Here is an 18,139-nt window from a genome sequence, read left to right on the forward strand (position 1 = left end):
CCTCATCTGACTGCCAACTCTGTTTCCAAGAGTCTGGAACAGAGAAGTTCAGTGTAGGCGTAGGGGACCAGATTGGGTGACGAGACGTCAAGCGTTGGACAGGGTGGGCGAAGATATCCGCGTATATTGGCAGGTCCGGTCGAGCGTAGACGTGGGAAATGAACTTAGATGTTGCCGCATCCTGACGAATATCTGGCGGGGCGATGTTGCTATGAACTGGCAGCCATGGAACCGGGGTGGAACGGATGGTTCCAGAAATGATCCTCATGGAGGAATATAATTTGGAGTCGCCCCCTCACTGAGCTGAGGTCTCTATTTCATGCCTTCTGCCAGACTCATCCCTACTTTTTGATTCTCTTTGGGGGCTGGTGATTTCAATTCTCAAGGAGAAAAGGAAAAATATGGCCCCTGGAGGTGGCACTTAAATGTCTGTGTCTGAGAGCTCGTGGCATCTGGTAGAAATATTCTTGTCTTGGACACGGCAGCTGTCACCCAAGACTCGGTCTCTAGTCCTTGGGCCCTGACATTCTTCAGCTTGTAGGGATGCAGGTTCAGTCCCCCAAACCACACAAGCCAGAGCTAAGCAGTGTTCTGGTCTCTTTCATAAAACATAGACACATCTTTAAAAAATAAACTTATTGTGAAGTCACCTTCTTCACCTCCTCTTGGACAGAGCTGGAAGGAATCCTGGGAAGTGAGATCAGCCAGAAAGAGAAGGGTGAATGTGGGATGATCTCACTCAGGGACAGAAGTGGAGAAATCAGAACAGAAGGGGAGACACCAAGCAGAACCTGGACTGGGTCTGGTGTCTTGCCTCAAAGTAAAGGCCTCTGTGTGTGTGTGGGGGGGGGGGCGGGGAGGCTTTCAGGTCCTGGTGCTGATGGTGGAGGAGGACCTGGGATGGCGGAGAGTGTTTTGCAGAAAACAGAAATTTTACACATGTACCAACAACTGTATTTACTGTTGACTTAAATCATTAGTCACCCCAATAAGAAAATATAAATAGGGAGTCAGGCAGTAGCACAGCAGGTTAAGCACAGGTGGTGCAAAGCCCAAGGACCGGCGTTTAAGCCCCCAGCTCCCCACCCGCAGGGGAGTCGCTTCCCAGGCGGTGAAGCAGGTCTGCAGGTGTCTGTCTTTCTCTCCCCCTCTCTGTCTTCCCCTCCTCTCTCCATTTCTCTCTGTCCTATCCAACAACAACGACATCAATAACTACAACAATAAAAAAAAACATGGACAGCAAAAGGGAATAAATAAGTAAATATTAAAAATGTATATATAAGCAAATAGATATATTGCACCAAAGTAAAGGACTCTGGGGTGGGGGGGAGGCTTCAGGTCCTGGAACATGATGGCTGAAGAGGACCTGGGTGGGGGGGACTAGAGTGTTATGTGGAAAACTGAAAGATGTTACACATGTACTAACTACTGTACTTTACTGTGGATTGTAAACCATTAATCCCCCAATAAAGAAAAACAAACAACCAGCCGACCTTCTCTGGGACGGGAGAGATGGCTCAAAGGTCGGTCGGTCGGTCGGTCCGTCGGTTGGGGGCCCTGCTGTGCTCGAGGCCCAGGATCCAAGCCTGGTACCACCTGAGAGGTCCCACTGCCCGGGGCAGCTCCTCGGGAGCCCTGAGGCGTTTCCCTCTCCGACTTTCTGTGCTTGGGTGTGGGTTCTCTCTTTCTCTCCGAAGAAATGAGCTCAGAGCGGCGGGCCTGCTTATTCCCAGGCCCTGTACCCTCCGCAAAGTTTGAGTCAGCCTTCCCCCTTCTCTGCCCTCCGCCTTTCCCTCCCGGGGCAAAAGCTGGAGGGAGGCAGGTGGAGGGGGCAGGAGTGCCCCCTTCTGAATGTTTCAGACGCTGGTTTCTCTATGAGAGAAAGAGAGCAAGCCCCTCTCGGACGGACTCAGACTCAGGACCTCCCGCTGGCCGCGCCAACCCCTTGTCCACAGTAGTGGGGGTGGGGACAGGGGGGTGGGCAGTGCCGTTCCCTCTCTTGGGCACCAGGCTTGGTGTCCCCATGTGGTCCCGGGCGGGTGGGGGGTGGCAATCAGTTCAGTTCTCTTTAGTTCATGGGGGAGGGGCGCCGGGGATCGAACCCAGGGCCCCCTGCTTGTGGGTCCAGCTCCCCTTCCCAGGCCTGGCCTGGGGGCTGTTTCCCAGATGGCTTCATCTCTGTGTGTGAGTGGGGGGCTGGCGTCTGCCTACACTTCCCAGCCGTGTTCAAGGGAGGCTGCCCAGGCCCCCCCACGTCCCCTGGCCTTGCCCACCTCACACCATTGACCCCATGCCCACCCCACCCGGCTCATCTTGAGAGGTCTCTGAAGAGTGAGTTGGGGTGGCTTCTCTCCCCCTGTCCTCCACGCTCCCTCCCTGCCGACGTGGGTCTGGGCGGCCTGCCCGGCTCCAGGGCACAGGCTCCCCACTGGCTCTCACGTGGTCCCTCACACGGGCACTCGTGGAACCGCGGTCTTCCGGGCGCGCTCTCTAAGCCGCCTGTATTATATTTTGTATTTTCGTTTGGTCGCTAATTTCCTCTTGTATTTCCCTTCTACTCGCCGATCACTTAGAAGTGTGTTATTTAGATTCCAACTATATGAGAATTTTCCAGGGATTGTTCTGTTATTGATTTATAATTTAATTCCACGATGGCCAAAGAACATGATTTATGTGCCTTGAATCCCTCTCAGCTTATTAAGTCTCGTTTCATGGCCCAGAGCGAGGGCGGCCCTGCCTGAGCTGGGGCTGGGAAAATGTACCTTTAAGCCCAGGCTGCGCCATCAATCAGGGACAGCCTGTCAGTGCGGCGGGCTGGAGTCTGGCCGGGGGCCTCTGTGGCTCAATCTGCTGCCCTCAGCATTTGCTGTGCCGTGCCCCCGGCATGCCTTGCTGTGCTCCTGAAGACAGGCTCACGGGCGACACGAGACCCCGCTCGGGCCTGCAAGTCCAGTGACTGGACCGGGGAGCTGCACAGGAGGCCCTCTCAGGCTGGGGGCCTGGGGTCGAACCTGGGGCCCGTCGCAGGCCTGTGCTGTGAGCTCCCTGAGCCGCCCCCGCCCCATGCCCCAGAATTATGGTGACGGCTTTGTAGAGAAGTTGGACCTGGCTGGAGTGAACTAGTGTGAGGTAGAAGCAGACGGGGCTGTGCGAACGTATGGCCATCTTCCTGTCCCCCCAGCCCCACTCGCTTCTCTTTTGCCCCCGGAGCCCTGCTCAGCCTGGTTGATGTTGGTGCCAGGACTGAAGCTGGGACTCTGGAGCCTCAGGCAGGAGAGTCTCTCTGCTGAACCATCATGCTACCTACATGCAGGCTCCCTGGGATCTCCCGGGGTGCCTCTGTGGGGCCTTCGCCCAGGGGCCCCCTGATTTTCCCTGCCCCGGGGACCACGGCGGGTGGGGTGGGGGGTGTCCTCCAGCCCTGTCCCTGAGGCCTGGCACCCAGCTGCCTTCAGGGGGGTTGGGCTGCGTGCTTGCCGGCCTTTCCTGTCTGTGTGCTGACTTCCCAGGCCGCCTGGCCGCCTGCAGGCCCCAGGGTTCCCACGGCGGGGGGGCGGGCCCCTGAGAGTGCCGGCGCCCCGGGAATTGTCATCCTTCTGGTCTGGTTGAGGAACACCCTCTTCCCAGTGGGGCCGGCATCCGGCCTTGCCGGCTCCAGCCCTCCTCCTCCCTTGGGTCTCTCCCCTACTGAGTGGCTTCCTGCTGGGTGTGTGGCAGCCCACCCCACCCCCACCCCCCATAGGGCTCCGGCCACAGGCCCAGACACCCCCTGCCCTGGAGGCCCTGGGGCCCATGGCCTTCTCACCAACTCTGAGGTTCAACTCTGCCCCACCTCCCTTTGAACCAGGCTCCCTCCTGTCCCCAAACCACTTCTCTCAGGTCCTGTCTGACCACCACCCTTTGTCTGGGGGTTGAGAGGTCCTGTGACTGACTGCATCTGGGTCAGTTGGGCACTTTTTGGTGGATGGAAGAAGGAGAAGAAGAAGGGAGAGGGAGAGAGAGAGAGAGAGAGAGAGAGAGAGAGAGAGGGAGAGAGGGAGAGAGAGAGAGGGAGAGAGAGAGACAGAGAGAGACAGAAAGAGACAGAGAGAGACAGAGAGACCAGGGCATGGTTCAGCTCTAGCACATGGCTGAGCTGCGATTAGAACACCTGGGCTCTCTCTCCCTCTCTCTCCCTGACCAGAGCTGACAAAGAGAAAGCAAAGGCCTGGTGCTTCCATGGGCCTTGGCGTGTGCCTCCCCCCAGCGAGGCCTCTCTAGCTGTCTCAGAACTCTGTCCGGTGCAGGCTGACCTCTGACTGGACGACATGCTCCCCACGTCCGTTCACCACCCTCGGGTCTCCACAGAGCTCACAGACGGAGGGACGGGAGTTGGGGGTCTCTGGCTGTGACTGTCACGGGACCCTGTGCTTTGTGCAGCCCTGGGGGGGAGGGGGCTACCTGCCACCTAGGACTGTGTCCCCCCAGTTGTAGGGGAGAGAGCCCAAGCCGGCTGCCTGGTCACACACCAGCATGGCTCCCACCCCTGGAAATCTGCTCTTAATTTCCAGAGCCCGACCCCTTCCTGCTGGCCTCTGCTCCTGTATGAATCTATATGAATCACACATCTATCCACCGGCTGCCCCCCACCCCCGGTCCACCGCGCCCCAAAATAAATCCTGTTAGGACACCGATCGCCGGAACCTGGCAGCCTGTACGTTCATTTAGGAGGGAAGTGTGCTTTTGACTGTGCAGACCAGAACAGGCCGTGCCTTCCCGGGCTTAGGAGACTTTTCCCCAGACTGAATTTAGCTCTTTCTCGGGGAGCCTGCGGGCCGCTCCTGCAAACTCTCTCCCGCAGGCAGGCCGGTTCTGTGGAGGTTGCTGAGGGTTCCCAGCCTCTGTTGTTGTGTTTTCTTTTGTTTGAGAGTTTGAGAGTCAGCTGCCCACCCCTCACCCCCACCCCAGCCCTTATCTTCAGGCTGGAAGTTACTAGAAACAAGACCAATACTGATGTGCGATCTGATCTGTCTTTCGCATCTGGCCCCCTTCCTGCCTCCTCTCCTCTCAGGAGCCCCTCGGCTGGGAGGGATGGGGTATTCCTGTGCAGAACACACACAACTCATTTCCGCTAAGCTCCGCTCCCCGACCACCTCCCACCCTCATACCCGGGGGACAGTAATGGCCAAAGCAGACATCCGCGGTTCCTGCCACGGGACGTGGGGCTAGCAGGCCGGGGAGGGAGGCAGGGAGGGAGGAAGGGCCTGCTCAGGGCTGGGTCCTGCGCCTGGCTCAGCTCTGGGAAGGGGGCCCCCCTCCCCCACGCAGGGCCATTCTGGCCCGATTCTGGGGAAACAGAGGCCAGACGCCCTCCACCCCACCCCCTTGGTCCTGCGCACATTAAACTACTGAGCCAGACCCGCCGCCGGGACCCCCTGAAGGAACCCCCGGCCCCCCTGAGTGCCCTCCATTTTGGGCTCATAGTCTTACCTGCCCCCCGTCTTTGTTCATTACACCCAGGGATCACCTGCTTCCCCCTCCCCCCCCCACTGACTGTTGCAGGGATGACTGTGGTCCGAACCCCACACGTGTGTCTGCCCCCTCGACCTCCTGGAGCCCCTCTGCTCCCTGCCCCAGCCCCCCAGCCTGGCTGCTGTGGGTAAGGTGCAGACCCCATTGAGTGACAAGGCCTGCACCCTCTTTCTGTCCCCCACTCCTGGAGTTGGGTGCACAGCGCCCCCAGCGGTTGCCTTTGTTTGTCTGAGAGGAGGGAGCAGTCAGAGCAGCCCCAGCAGGGTGGCACCCCAGGGTGGGAGCATTGGGGCGCACAAGACCTGCACTCCACCCACTGAGCTAGGTCCCCTTTGGGCCTCAAGAGGCGGGGAGGGGGTCCCCAACGGCCCCATTGCCCCATCTATGGCAGGGGGTAGGGGTCCCACAGCCTCTGCCTCTGGATGCCTCCCTCCCTTTGTCCCCACCACGTTGCCACTCAGAATTCGCACCCTGTGCCCATGAACCCGCCATGCCAGGGCTCCCTCTGCCCACCCTTGGATCCAGAGCCAGGAATGGCCTGGCTCGTTCCTGGGGACATGGCCAACCCCGCCCAAGCTGGGCCATCTGTCCTTTGTTCTGCCCCACCCCTGCCCTGCACACAGGGGCCACGGCCGACCCTGAGCGTCCAGCCGGCCGGCCCCACCCTGCAAGTCCTTCCTTCCTGCCCTCTTCCTCCCCGTCCACCCTTCTTTTGTTTCTTCCTTTCTCTGGCGGACCTGGGGCCTTCCACACATGCTGCCCGCCAGCCTGTGGCTTTATTCAGGCGAGAGGCAGAGACAGAAAGGGACACAGAGAGGGAGAGACAGCTCCACACCAGAGCTTCCCCTGGTGCCCAGGCACCTCCCATGTGGTGTTGGGATGGATGGTCCTGGGCCCTGTATGTATCCAGCTGCTCTCCAGCCCCAAGAGCCTGTTTTAAAACTCAGTCCCCAAGCCAGCTCTGGGGGTGGTGATCAAATGGGGAGGGGGCACGGCTCTGTGCAGAGCCTCCCTCTGGGGCCCAAGGCCCTCCCTCCACCCCAGGGTGGAATCAGTTTGTGGCCGCTGCATTCCCTGCACTCTGGAGTCCTGTGGCCCAACCCCTGGCCCTCCTGCCAGGCCCCTCTGAGTGGGGGGGGTCCCCGCTGGAGACCACCACTGAGGAGGCCCCGGGAGCCTGCGCCCTGGCCCCAGCCTGCTCTGCCCACACCAGGCCCAGCTGGTCACAGCCCCATCCTCCAGCGTCTCTGTGGAACCCACTCGCCAAGTGGCACATGGGCCCTGTGGGGAGGTGAGGCCCTGGGTTCAAAGACCAGCTGGGGGGGGGGGGGTTCAGGGGCCGTGATGCCCATGCAGGCCTGGTTCTCTCTGCAGTGCAGCCGCTGGACTTTCTGAGCTCCTGCCTTGCTCAGCCTCCTCTGGGTTTATTCTTCCCTTGTTTCCACAGCTCCCGGGCTAACTTTTCATTCTCTTTGCTTGAGAGAGAAAAGAGAGAGAATCACACTGGAGCTTCCCCCAGCGCCGTGTATCTGCACATGGAGCTAGGGTTTGATCCCAAATCGTGCGCGAGGCAAGGCAGCTTCTAGTTGCCCCTTGAAGACTCTTTAATGATTTGTTTTATTACTTAAAGAAAGAGAGCTCAGAAAACAGCACAAGGGTTCAGCAAAGAGACTCCTGCCTGAGGCTCTGAGGGCCCAGGTTCAATCCCCAGCACCACCATCAGCCAGAGCTCAGCAGGGCTCTGGGTCTCTCTCTCTCTCTCTCTCTCTCTTTTCCAGGCTAGTGACCATTTTCCCCTTTTTATTTTACTTATTTTTTTCTATTTTTTACTAGATGGGACAGAGAGAAGTTGAGAGAGGATGGGGCGGTAGGGAGAGTGAGAGAAAGACAGAGTCCTGCAGACCTGCTTCACCACTCGTGAGGCCAACCCCCTTCAGGTGGGAAGGGGGGCTCGAACCTGAGTCCTTACATTTGGTGATATGTGTGCTTAAGTGGGTGTACCCTCCTCGGTCCCATCTCTCTCTAAATAAAAAAAATATTTTTAAAGAGAGAGAGAGAGAGGCAGCAGCAGAAGCAGAGAGGAGGGTCCCAGAGTAGCACGGGGGCCCCTGAGGGTCCGGGAGTGAGGCCAGGGCCCTGGAATCAAGGCCTGCGCTCTGCTGCCGCGGTGCCCCACCCCACCACTGCTGTTATTTCTTTCTCGTATTGTCCTTGAGGTTCTCTTGCAAAGGTCTCCTATCTCCTGGCCCTACCTTGGCCTGTGCTCACACCAACGTCTCTGCTCAGTCTTCCGAGAGACAGACAGAGGGAATGCAAACACCGCAGCACCAGGCCTCCCCAGGGCTCCACGGCTCAAACTCTAGGCCTCTGATGGCCTGGCCTGCACCCTGTCGGCTGAGCTGTCTCCCGGCCCCCATCTCTGTCACTGCAGGCGCCCGTAGGGGGAAGGGGGCAGCGGGAGGCTGAGGGCTTCCATCAAGCCGGCCCTCCAGGGCCCCTGGGTCCCCCACGGCGTCAGCAGCAGGAGGGTGGCGGTACTTGGGGGCTGCGGGTGTTTCTGGGCGGGAGTGGGGGGCTCACTAGTCCTCCCTCCCTTCCCCGGGCAGCCAGCCGGCCAGGAAGCCCCCCCACCAATTTCCTCCGAGTCCCCCACTCCCCCTCCCCTGCCCCGGCTCCTCAGACCTGTCAGAGCCTCCCCTCCTCGCCACCCTCCTTATTGATGCGTGCCGCCCCTCCCCCTAATCGCCATGCCAGATGTGGGGTCATTTTATCTGTCCTTTCATAGTAATCTATGGCTCTGCGGAGGCCATTCGTCTCCTTTCTTTCTCCCTTCCTTCCTTCCTTCCCTCCTGTTTTGTTAAATGTTATTATCTTCTCTTCTCTTCCTTATTATCTCCATGTTTCTCTCGCCTCTCCTTGCTTTTTCCCCTCTTCATTTCTCCAGTTAGAGGCTCAGCTTATCAAAAATCACCCCCCCCCCAGAGGCATTCAGGTCAAAGCCTCCCTGGGGTGAGGTGAGCCCCCTCTGTCAAGCCCCTGCCCACGCTGCTGACACCCTGGGGTGCTCTGTGGGGAAGGGTCCTTCCTGCACTCCTCACAGACTGGCTTCAGAGCCAACCCAGATATGAGGTGGGGGCTTCTGAGGTGAGAGCCCAAACCCCGGCTAGGGGGCAGAACTTGGGGGCCCGGGGTGCTGCGTGCAGCACCGGGGGTCAGAAAATTCCGAGGCGGACACAGTACCCCGCACAGCCAGCACGTCCACCTCAACCCCACCCCGTTCACGAGTCAGACACAGGCACAGAGCGGTCACTTTATTCACAGACCCAGGGGTCAGAGGGCAGAGACGGAGTGCTCCAGGGGGTCCGGGGGCCTCCCCGGTAAGGGTCTCCGCCCCGGTCTCACGGCAGCAGCCGGCCTCACTTCCAGCGCCCGCCGACCTTGCCCTTGGCTGCCGCTCCCGCCTTCTTGCTGCTGTAGGTGGAGAGGACACAGGTGGTTTGAGCAGAGGCGTCCCCGCCCAGCCCCCCGCCCGGCCCCCCACCCACACCCTGCTCACAGGCCGAGCCTCAGCCGCTCACCTGCTCCATGGCCACGAGCCCTGGGTTAGTAAGTTAGGACTGCGGGGGGCTCACGGGGCCCCTCCTGCACCCAGGCGGCCAGCACCCCCGGCCCCACCCTGGGACTTAGTGTCCCAGCACCCCCTCAGTGGACGGAGGGACTCAGGCCCCCGAGGGGGTCTGTTTCAGTGTCTGCCCCATAGTTACTTTTTAGGGCTGGTCCACCCCGTCTTGGGAGCCTGTCTGTCTATCTGTTACCTTCACTCTACAGTGAGCCAGGGTGCTGGGCTCGAAAGGGGTGGTGGGGTGGTGGTGGGGGCTAAGCTGGCCGCTGAGAGACCTGGGCCCAGGGGGCTTCAGGTACCTCTGCAGGAAACGCCCCAGAGCCCTTGCGCACACATGCACACACACACACACACACGTGCGTGCACACACACACACACACACGTGCACACACAAGTGCACACACACACCTTGCCCAGGTATTGGTGACAGCCCAGGCCCCCTGTGAGGTCACCTGCCAAGCCAGGTGGAGGCCACCAGAGTCACCCAGGCCCCTGCACCTCCCTGTCCCCCCAGGACACGAGTCTCCCCCACCCCCAGATGCTGGGGCCCTGACAGGGGCTGTGGGAGCCCACTGGGCAGTGGCTGGCCAGTTAGTCTGTTACACTGTGCTCAGGCCCGGCCCAAGGGTGCTGGGCCCGGCTACTCACTGCTTCTGTGCTTGGTCGATGCGGCTCCTGAGGTTGGTGATCTGTGGACAACACAAGACTTACCGTGGCCATCCACAGGGTCCTCCTCACCTCCGGCCACTCGGGGATCTCGGCTCCCTTACTGTGACCGTCCACGTGGCCCTTGTCACCTCCAGCCATGTGGGGATGGCCAGGTCCTGTGCTGTGGCCGTCCACGTGACCCATGTCACCTCCGGCCATGTGGGGATGGCCAGGTCCTGTGCTGTGGCCGTCCACGTGACCCATGTCACCTCCGGCCATGTGGGGATGGCCAGGTCCTGTGCTGTGGCCGTCCACGTGACCCATGTCACCTCCGGCCATGTGGGGATGGCCAGGTCCTGTGCTGTGGCCGTCCACGTGACCCATGTCACCTCCGGCCATGTGGGGATGGCCAGGTCCTGTGCTGTGGCCGTCCACGTGACCCATGTCACCTCCGGCCATGTGGGGATGGCCAGGTCCTGTGCTGTGGCCGTCCACGTGACCCATGTCACCTCCGGCCATGTGGGGATGGCCAGGTCCTGTGCTGTGGCCGTCCACGTGACCCATGTCACCTCCGGCCATGTGGGGACCTTGGTTCCTTTACTGTGTTTTGTCACCTGTGGCCATGCTGGGACCTGGCTCCCCTTACATGTCCAGGTCCCTCTGTGGGGACACGGCTGGCGTTCTGCCTGTACTCACTGACCCGTGACACACCTGCTCAGCGTCCACTTACCTTCTGGCCGTGGAGGACACCCCCATGCCCAGCCTGGCTTCTGCCAACGGGGGCAGCCGGGCTCAGCTGGGAGGGTCCTCCGGCCCCCACACCCCCTGCCATGCTCCGTGCAGAGCACACTGCGGCCAGGGGCCGGTACTCACAACTTGGCCAGCATCTCCACCCTGGCCCTCACGTTCATGATCTGTGCAGGGCAGGGCAGGACAGCACTGGGCTGGGGCTGGAAGAGGGCTCTTGCCACCCTGGTAGGGGTGGGGGGCTCTGTGCAGGGCATGGGGGGCAGGCCAGGCACGGGGCAGAGGGGCCACTCACGTCGTATTTCTGACGTTTCAGTTTCTCCCCAAACTCATACTTGTCCACCTCCAGTTGGTACAGGGTTTCCCACAACTCCTTGGCCTTGTCCCTGGGGTGGGCAAAGGGGGGTCAGCTGGGCACTACGGGTGGGCTGCCGCCCAGCCACCCAGTCCACCAGGCCCCCGGCCCCTCGTCCCCTGGAGCCCCTGGCCCCCAAACCCCTCGACAATAAGCCTGATGTCCTCCAGTCTCCCAGCCCCTCGAGCCCCCTGCCCCCAGGCCCCCAGCCCTCCAGGTCTCCCGGCCCCCCACCTCAGCTTGTCGTCGCTCAGGTGGTCAATGTTGAGGGGCCTGCGTCTCTCAGCCAGGATCTTCTTCTTCATCTCACGGGCTGTCTGCTTCTTACCACGCTTCTGGTCGGCCTGGGGTAGTGGTGGGCAACAGGCTCAGGGGGCAGCAGGCTCAGGGGGCAGCGGGCTCAGTGGCCAGTGGGCTCAGTGGGCAGCGGGCTCAGTGGCCAGTGGGCTCAGTGGGTAGTGGGCTCAGTGGGCAGTGGGCTCAGTGGGTAGTGGGCTCAGTGGGCAGTGGGCTCATTGGGCAGTGGGCTCAGTGGGTAGTGGGCTCAGTGGGTAGTGGGCTCAGTGGGCAGTGGGCTCAGTGGGTAGTGGGCTCAGTGGGCAGTGGGCTCAGTGGGCAGTGGGCTCAGTGGGCAGCGGGCTCAGTGGGCAGCGGGCTCAGTGGGCAGCCGCCTCAGTGGGCAGCAGTGGCCTCAGTGGGCAGCGGGCTCAGTGGACAGTGGGCTCAGTGGGCAATGGCAGCGGCTCACCTTGGCCAGGTAGCTGCTGTAGTTGGCGCCCATGGATGACAGGGCTTTCTTCTTTTTCATGTCGTCTTCCGCCCTGCGCTTGGCGTCCTCCTCCTCCCGGCGGGCCTTCTCCTCCTGCACACGGCATCCTCAGTGCCTGCCTCGGCCCCCCGCCCCGGCTTTGGGCCACAGACGATGCCCCCCAGTGCCCAGGTCCAAAGGGGGGCTCACCGCCAGCCTGTTCTGACGCTCACGCTCCTTCTCCGCACGGATACGTTGCTGCTCTGCCCGCTCGGCTCGGCGCTTCTCCTGCAGCCAGAAACGGTCAGGGACGGTCAGGCATGGCCAGGCATGGTCAGGGATGGTCAGGAACAGTCAGGGATGGTCAGAGAGGTCAGGGATGGCCAGGCATGGCCAGGCATGGTCAGGGATGGTCAGGGATGGTCAGGTGGTCAGGCATGGTCAAGGATGGCCAAGCATGGTCAGGGGTGGTCAGGGACAGTCAGCGATGGCCAGAAATGGTCACAGATGGCTAGGCATGGTCAGGGATGGTCAGGGACAGTCAGGGATGGTCAGGGATGGTCAGGAATAGCCAGGGATGGTCAGGGACAGTCAGGGGTGGTCAGGGATGGTCAGGAATGGTCAGGAATAGCCAAGCATGGACAGAGATGGTCAGGGATGGCTAGGGACAGTCAAGGGTGGTCAGGGACAGTCAGGAATGGTCAGGGATGGCCAGGAATTGTCAGGAATGGCCAGGGACAGTCAGGGGTGGTCAGGGACAGTCAGGGGTAGTCAGGGACAGTCTAGGGTGGTCAGGAATGGTCAGGAATGGTCAGGAATAGCCAAGAATGGTCAGAGATGGTCAGGGATGGCCAGGGACAGTCAAGGGTGGTCAGGGACGGTCAGGAATGGTCAGGGATAGCCAAGCATGGTCAGAGTTGGTCAGGGATGGTCAGGGACAGTCAAGGGTGGTCAGGGATGGTCAGAAATAATGGTCACGGATGGCCAAGCATGGTCAAAGATGGTCAGGAATGGCTAGGGGCGGTCAGGAATGGTCAGGGATGGCCAAGCATGGTCAGGGCTGGTCAGGGGCAGTCAGGAATAGTCAGGGACAGTCAAGGGTGGTCAGGGATGGTCAGAAATGGTCAGGGACAGTCAGGGGCAGTCAGGGACAGTCAAGGGTGGTCAGGAATGGTCAGGGATGGCCAAGCATGGTCAGGGCTGGTCAGGGGCAGTCAGGAATAGTCAGGGATAATCTGAGATGACCAGGGATGGTCAGGGATGGTTGGGGATAGCCAGAGATGACGGTCAGGGCTGGCCAGGGACAGTCCCCCCGGCCCCCGCTCACAATCCTCTCCTTGAGGGCGATCAGCTCCTCCTCCTCCTTCTTGCGAGCCTCGAAGTGGTTGTCGATGAGGGCCTGAAGCTCCATGAGGTCCTTGTTCTGACGCTTCTTCTGAATGTCCTGCAGGGACGGGTGGACAGACAGACAGGCTGGGCAGATGGAGGGGTGGCGGGTGGGTGGACAGTTGTGTGGATGCAGCCTGGGTGATGGCCTAAAATGGACGGGGGAGGAGCGGACGGATGGAAGGGTGGTGAATCAGTGATGGCTTGACAAGTGGATGGATGGAAGGATGGAGGATGGGTGGGTGGAGGGTCAGAAGATGGGCAGATAAGGACGAGCCGGAGGGTGGGGCGCGGGTGGGGAAGACGGGGTGTCTGTGCGAGGTTTTGTGGCTGAAGGGAGCTCGGCAGGGGAGCTGATGGGCAGGCAGATGGGTGTGGAGGGTGCAGGCACAGGTGTGCAACTTACATCGAAGTCGACCTTCTCCCCTTCAGGGATCTTGGGGGCAGTGAGCCTGAGAGAGGGGTGGGGGTGTCAGGCTGCTTAATTCCCTTTCATGGGTGTCCCCAGCTCAGGGCTGGTCAGGAGGCAGGAGGGCAGCCTGGCCTTCACGGTTAGCGTGGGTGGGGCCTTGCCCCTTGGGCTGCCTTGCTCTGATTTTATTTCTCTGGACCCCAGATATCGGGGGTGAGTGTGGGGGGACACTGTGAGTGAACGCAGTGGCCACCATCTCTCATGCCAGCCCTAGACGGGGGGTAGGCAGTGGACAAGATGGGGGGAGGCTGTCAAGAAGAGCCCAGCGCACTGGGTGCAGAGTTGGGGAGCAGAGGCCCCGAGTGCCGGCTCAGGGCCCAGGGTACAGGCGGGTGATTGTCTGAGCAGGAACGCACAGCCTCACAGAGCACCTCTCACTGTGCCTGAAAGGCCCGTTGTCCTGGGCTCGGGGTGTGGGGTGCGGCCCCCCGTGTCCACGTGGGGGCCGGGTTGGCAAGGCCTGGGTGGAAAGCAATTTGGCTGAGGCCAGAGAGAGCCGCAGAGCTGGGCGGCCCAGTAATCCGGCTCTGGGAACGCGGCCCAGGGCAACAGCCTGGCTCACCGCTATTTACAAGCGTGACGGCCGGGCCCTCCTGCCCGGGAGTTATGGCCTCTGCAACTGACGGAATATTATGTGGCCATTCAAAATATTTAAGAAGAGGGTGTGAAAACATGGAAAATAGTCATGAATTGAGCCGCCCTGCAGGTGAGGGGCTGTGCAGACAGAGAGCCTCTCAAAACCAACTCGTTTTGGAATCTCCTTTTTTTTTTTTCCAGACCCTCTGCATGGAAAAAGAGTGGGAAGAAATAAACCTTCTTTATACCGTTTCTCCCTCCCCCTTTCCGCAGTCTGGCTGACTGGGTGGGAGAGAGGCAGAGAGGGGCTCTTTTCATTATTTTTTTTTCCTCGACTGTTTTTTTTCCCCCCCACTCGCTCAACTTTTATGTATTTTCCAAATTTTCTTTAATGAGGTGTTTTATTTTCATAATGAAAACACAAACATTAAAAAAAAAAACCCAAAAACTAGAGACTATCGGGTGACCCAGAGGATCCATCTGGCTCTGGTGAAAACTGGTGGTGTGGGGTGTTTGCCGTACGCCCCCGCGCTGGGAGTCTCTGTCTCGTGTGGGGGACCAGCACAGCCTTGGGGGAGGCTGTGGGTGCATATTGACTGATGGAGTCTGGGGAGGACTGGAAAAAACAGGGGACACCCCCCCCCAAAAGAGGCAGATTTTCCCCTGAGTACCCAGAGCAGTGAAGCCAGACACCAGGGCCAGGGGCCTGCCATGAAGCCCCCCACACATATCCCCTTGCTTCCATGGCCCTTGGAGACCCTCCCTGCACAGCAAGAACTGGGTACGGGGGTCTCCAGGTCCCCTCCTGGCCTGGCCTGCAGCCTCCCTCTGTAGGACGCCCCCTTGCCTGTGCTGGGTGTCAGGGTTTGGGGTGACTAGCCCAGGAGAAGGCCCTTTCTGGCCTGTGGTTGGGAACAACCCCATTCTCTGGGCCTCCCCTGCCCCCCCTCCCATCAGGCCTCCAGAGCCATTCAGGCCGGTAATACTTTGCCTCAAAGTCTGGGGTCCCCATTCCCGCTCCCGCAGAGCACGTGGCTATTTGCTCCTCTGGGGGATCCTGGGGAACTGGGCTCCCTGTGCTCTGAGGCCCCTGCCTGCCCACCCGAGCCCCCCGGCCCCACTCACTTGGGTCTGGGCTTCTCCTCTGCTCCCACGGTGCCAGCAGGGGGAGGGAAAGACAGGGGACAGGCATGTGAGGCCCAGTGGCCACTCCTGCCACAGCCCAGGACCCCTCCCCAGGGGCCAGCCCCCTACTGCCAACACTCCCAGACAAGGGGCCTCAACCATCTAGGGCTCTCAGGATACGAGCTGGGCATGGGGGCCAGGGTGGAGGGGGCAGGATGGGACCCCAGGCTCCTGGCTGCCCATGCCCCAAGCAGCCTGTGCTGGACAACACTTGGGTAGGGGGTGGCAGCTGCCCTTCCATGCTGGGATAGCAAGAGGCCTTGGGCAGAACACAGACAGGCAGGCAGGCGGGCGGGCAGGTCGGCCTGCAAAGGCTCAGTGCGCCCCAGCCCCGAGCCTGCATCAGCACCTCACCTTCCTCGTCCTCATGCTCCTCCTCCTCCAGGCAGTCTTCAGGCATAAGCGCACATGCAAGAGAAAAGCCCGCCAGGCTGCAGGGATGGGGGCAGGGGCGAGGGCGGGCAGCGAACCAGGCACCCCCTCCCCTGAGTGCAGGCGGCCTGGACCCTGGGGTGGCTCCTGGCTAGAAGTGGGCGAGCTGGGGCCAGGAGGAGACCCACCCCATCCCATGATGGTGGTGGCCTGTAGCCTCTGTAGGTTTGAGGGTCCTGCCTCAGAGCCCCCCCTGCATCCACGGCGCCTTGACGGGCAGGCAGTTTGCCCCCAAGGCTGGTCCTGAGCTGCCTGGGGGAGACTCCCCCAGCCCTTGAGGGGCTCCCCACGGGCTGAGCCCCGACTCCCTAAATGGGGGCTCCCCTGCCCACCCAGCCCCCTGCCTGGCCACTCGAGGCTGTGGGAGGCGGATCTGGGGTCCGAGCCCAGATGAAGGGTCTTCCAGGTTGAACTCCAGCTGAGGGGGTGTCCTGGGGGTGGGGATGGCCCTGCCTCAGCCCTGCTGTGGCCTCTCAGGGACAGGGGGAAGGCACTTGGGGGCCCCACCTACAGAGCCTTCCTGCCCCACTGAGGCATGTCTGGCTGGGACCCAGGGCTGGGTGGGCCACCCCGGGCCTCAGCCCACCAGACCCTAGGCCCCCAAGCCTGTCCTCTGTGGTTACCACGAGTCCTGTCTCTGGGCTCTTTCCACCCCTCCCTGCTGGCTCTGAGGGTCCAAGTGGACCCCAGCCCCCCTTTGGGGATCTGCCCCCTGCCCCCTATCAGACCTTGGCTGGAACCTGACCACCCACTCTGCCTTCCTGTGGGAGGCCCCCAGACCCCCAGGATGAACACTCAAGCATCAGCAGGGGTGGGGCAGGGAGCGTACCTTCCTGCACTTCCTCTATGGAGGTCACAGCACATGAGGAGAAATGGGGGGGGGGGGAGAGGGGTGTGAGGAGGGGGCCATGGGGCTCCCCGTCCTGAGCCCATGGGTGCCTGGAGCTGCGGCACCTACCTGGTTCAGGGGCTTCGGGGGAAGAGGGGCACGGGGCGGGGCCGGGCGGCGGGTGGCGGGCGAGGAGAGAGGACTCAGGTTAATGCGGGTGGGGTCAGCGGCATGCGGGGGCCAGCGAGACCTGGCCAGGGGCACCCCGAACCCTGCCGCTGACTCAGCCACCCCTCCCTCCCCTGCCAGCCTGCCCCATGAGAAACTCTCAGCCTGGGCATGACTGCCCAGGTCCCGCTGAGGCAGCTACTCAGACAGGAGCAGACTGGGGGAGGGGCTGGAGGGCCCCAGAGAGCACCCCCACTCCTGGGGTCACTACACCTGCTGTCACATCCACTCATCAGGACACAGGGCCCCCAAGCTGTCCTCACCCCCATGGGGCCGGGGTCAGTGGGGAGGGGACACAGAGGAGCCCACTGGGGTCCTTCAAGCCCCCCATCCTGAGCTCCTGGCCCCAGGGGGGGTCCCTGGCCTTCGGGGTCCCCCTCTCTGGTCAAGCGTGGCTGTGGTTAGTGGTTAGTGAGGGCCACATGTGGGGCCCCTTGGCTGGCTGGCGCCCCCCTTGTCCCCCACCCTGGGCGCCAGCCGCCCCTGGTCCCCACATGGGACCCAGAAGTCCTGACCATACCTTCCTCCTGGACTTCTGCAGGGGGTACGGGCGGAGGGGGGCAGGAGAGTTAAGTCCCTGGCACATACTGTAGGGGTGCAGTGGGAGGGGTCAAAGTGCAGTGGGCGGGGGTCTCATGAGGAACCCCACTCACCTTCCTCCTGGGCCTCTTCTGGTGGTGTCGAAGGCAGGGGAGAGAGGGGGAGAGGACAGTGTTAGTGGATGCCAGAGTGCAGGCCGGCATCTGACTGGGGGTTCCCGGCCTGCGTCCCCCTCTCTGTGTCCTTGGCATCAGGCCCTGGGCACCTCTGGGACCCTGCCCTGGCCTGCATGGGGTGTCTGTATCCAGGGCGTCTGAAGGTCGTGGAGGGAGACAGGAGGGGCCTTCTGGGATCTCTGGGAGAAGCTTCCTTCCTGCCTGGGGCTCTGGACCTGCCCCTCCCACCTCTGTGCCAAAGAGGGACCTTGTCCTGTCCTGAGGCAGTGCGTGTTCACAGACGCCCCCAAACCAGCCCCCAGCACCTGACAGCATTCTAGCCTTGAGTGGGTACCAGGGTGCTGAGAGCCCCCAGAAAGGCCCCCAGGTCCTTGTGCTGCCTGCTCAGGCTCTGGGGTGGTTCCTGCAGGTGCTCCTGGGGAGGCTGGAAGGTTTGGGGGTGGGGGCTGAGGCACACAGAGAGACAGAGATGGGTAGAGAGACAGGTGGAGATAGAGACAGCTGGAGAGGCATCTAGGGGACAGAGAGAAGTAGAGACAGAGACAGCTGGGAGATGGCAGAGGCACTGGGGCAGGGCTGACCCGTGGGTGGCATTAGTGGTGAGTGACCACTGCACACGGGGTGGGTGGGGGTGACTGGGTTACTGAGGGTTAGAGGCTCTGGGGGACGCAGGGCCCAGTTACC

At 61.5% G+C, this 18,139-nt stretch overlaps 1 protein-coding gene across 4 annotated transcripts; it reads right to left on the reverse strand.

Annotated features, from left to right (window-relative positions):
- Positions 1-8,807: 8,807 nt before the first annotated feature.
- TNNT3 (troponin T3, fast skeletal type) lies at positions 8,808-16,585 on the reverse strand. 4 transcript variants are annotated; one of them, XM_060177315.1, is made up of 10 exons: positions 16,512-16,585; positions 15,191-15,209; positions 13,424-13,469; positions 12,959-13,075; positions 11,842-11,919; positions 11,632-11,745; positions 11,118-11,227; positions 10,824-10,914; positions 9,782-9,822; positions 8,808-8,982 (listed from the first exon to the last, which is right to left on the reverse strand). In XM_060177315.1, exons 4-10 carry the CDS (start codon positions 13,040-13,042, stop codon positions 8,928-8,930), a joined length of 573 nt encoding a protein of 190 aa, XP_060033298.1. In that variant the 5' UTR covers positions 13,043-13,075; positions 13,424-13,469; positions 15,191-15,209; positions 16,512-16,585; the 3' UTR covers positions 8,808-8,927. The 4 variants fall into 4 exon arrangements, with proteins under 4 accessions (XP_060033298.1, XP_060033297.1, XP_060033296.1 ...); XM_060177314.1 differs by lacking the exon at positions 9,782-9,822 and adding an exon at positions 10,655-10,695 and having other exon boundaries at positions 16,512-16,583; XM_060177313.1 differs by lacking the exon at positions 16,512-16,585 and adding an exon at positions 15,605-15,684.
- Positions 16,586-18,139: the final 1,554 nt, after the last annotated feature.

This window comes from Erinaceus europaeus, chromosome 17, assembly GCF_950295315.1.
Source record: "Erinaceus europaeus chromosome 17, mEriEur2.1, whole genome shotgun sequence".
NCBI classification, from domain to species: Eukaryota; Metazoa; Chordata; class Mammalia; order Eulipotyphla; family Erinaceidae; genus Erinaceus; species Erinaceus europaeus.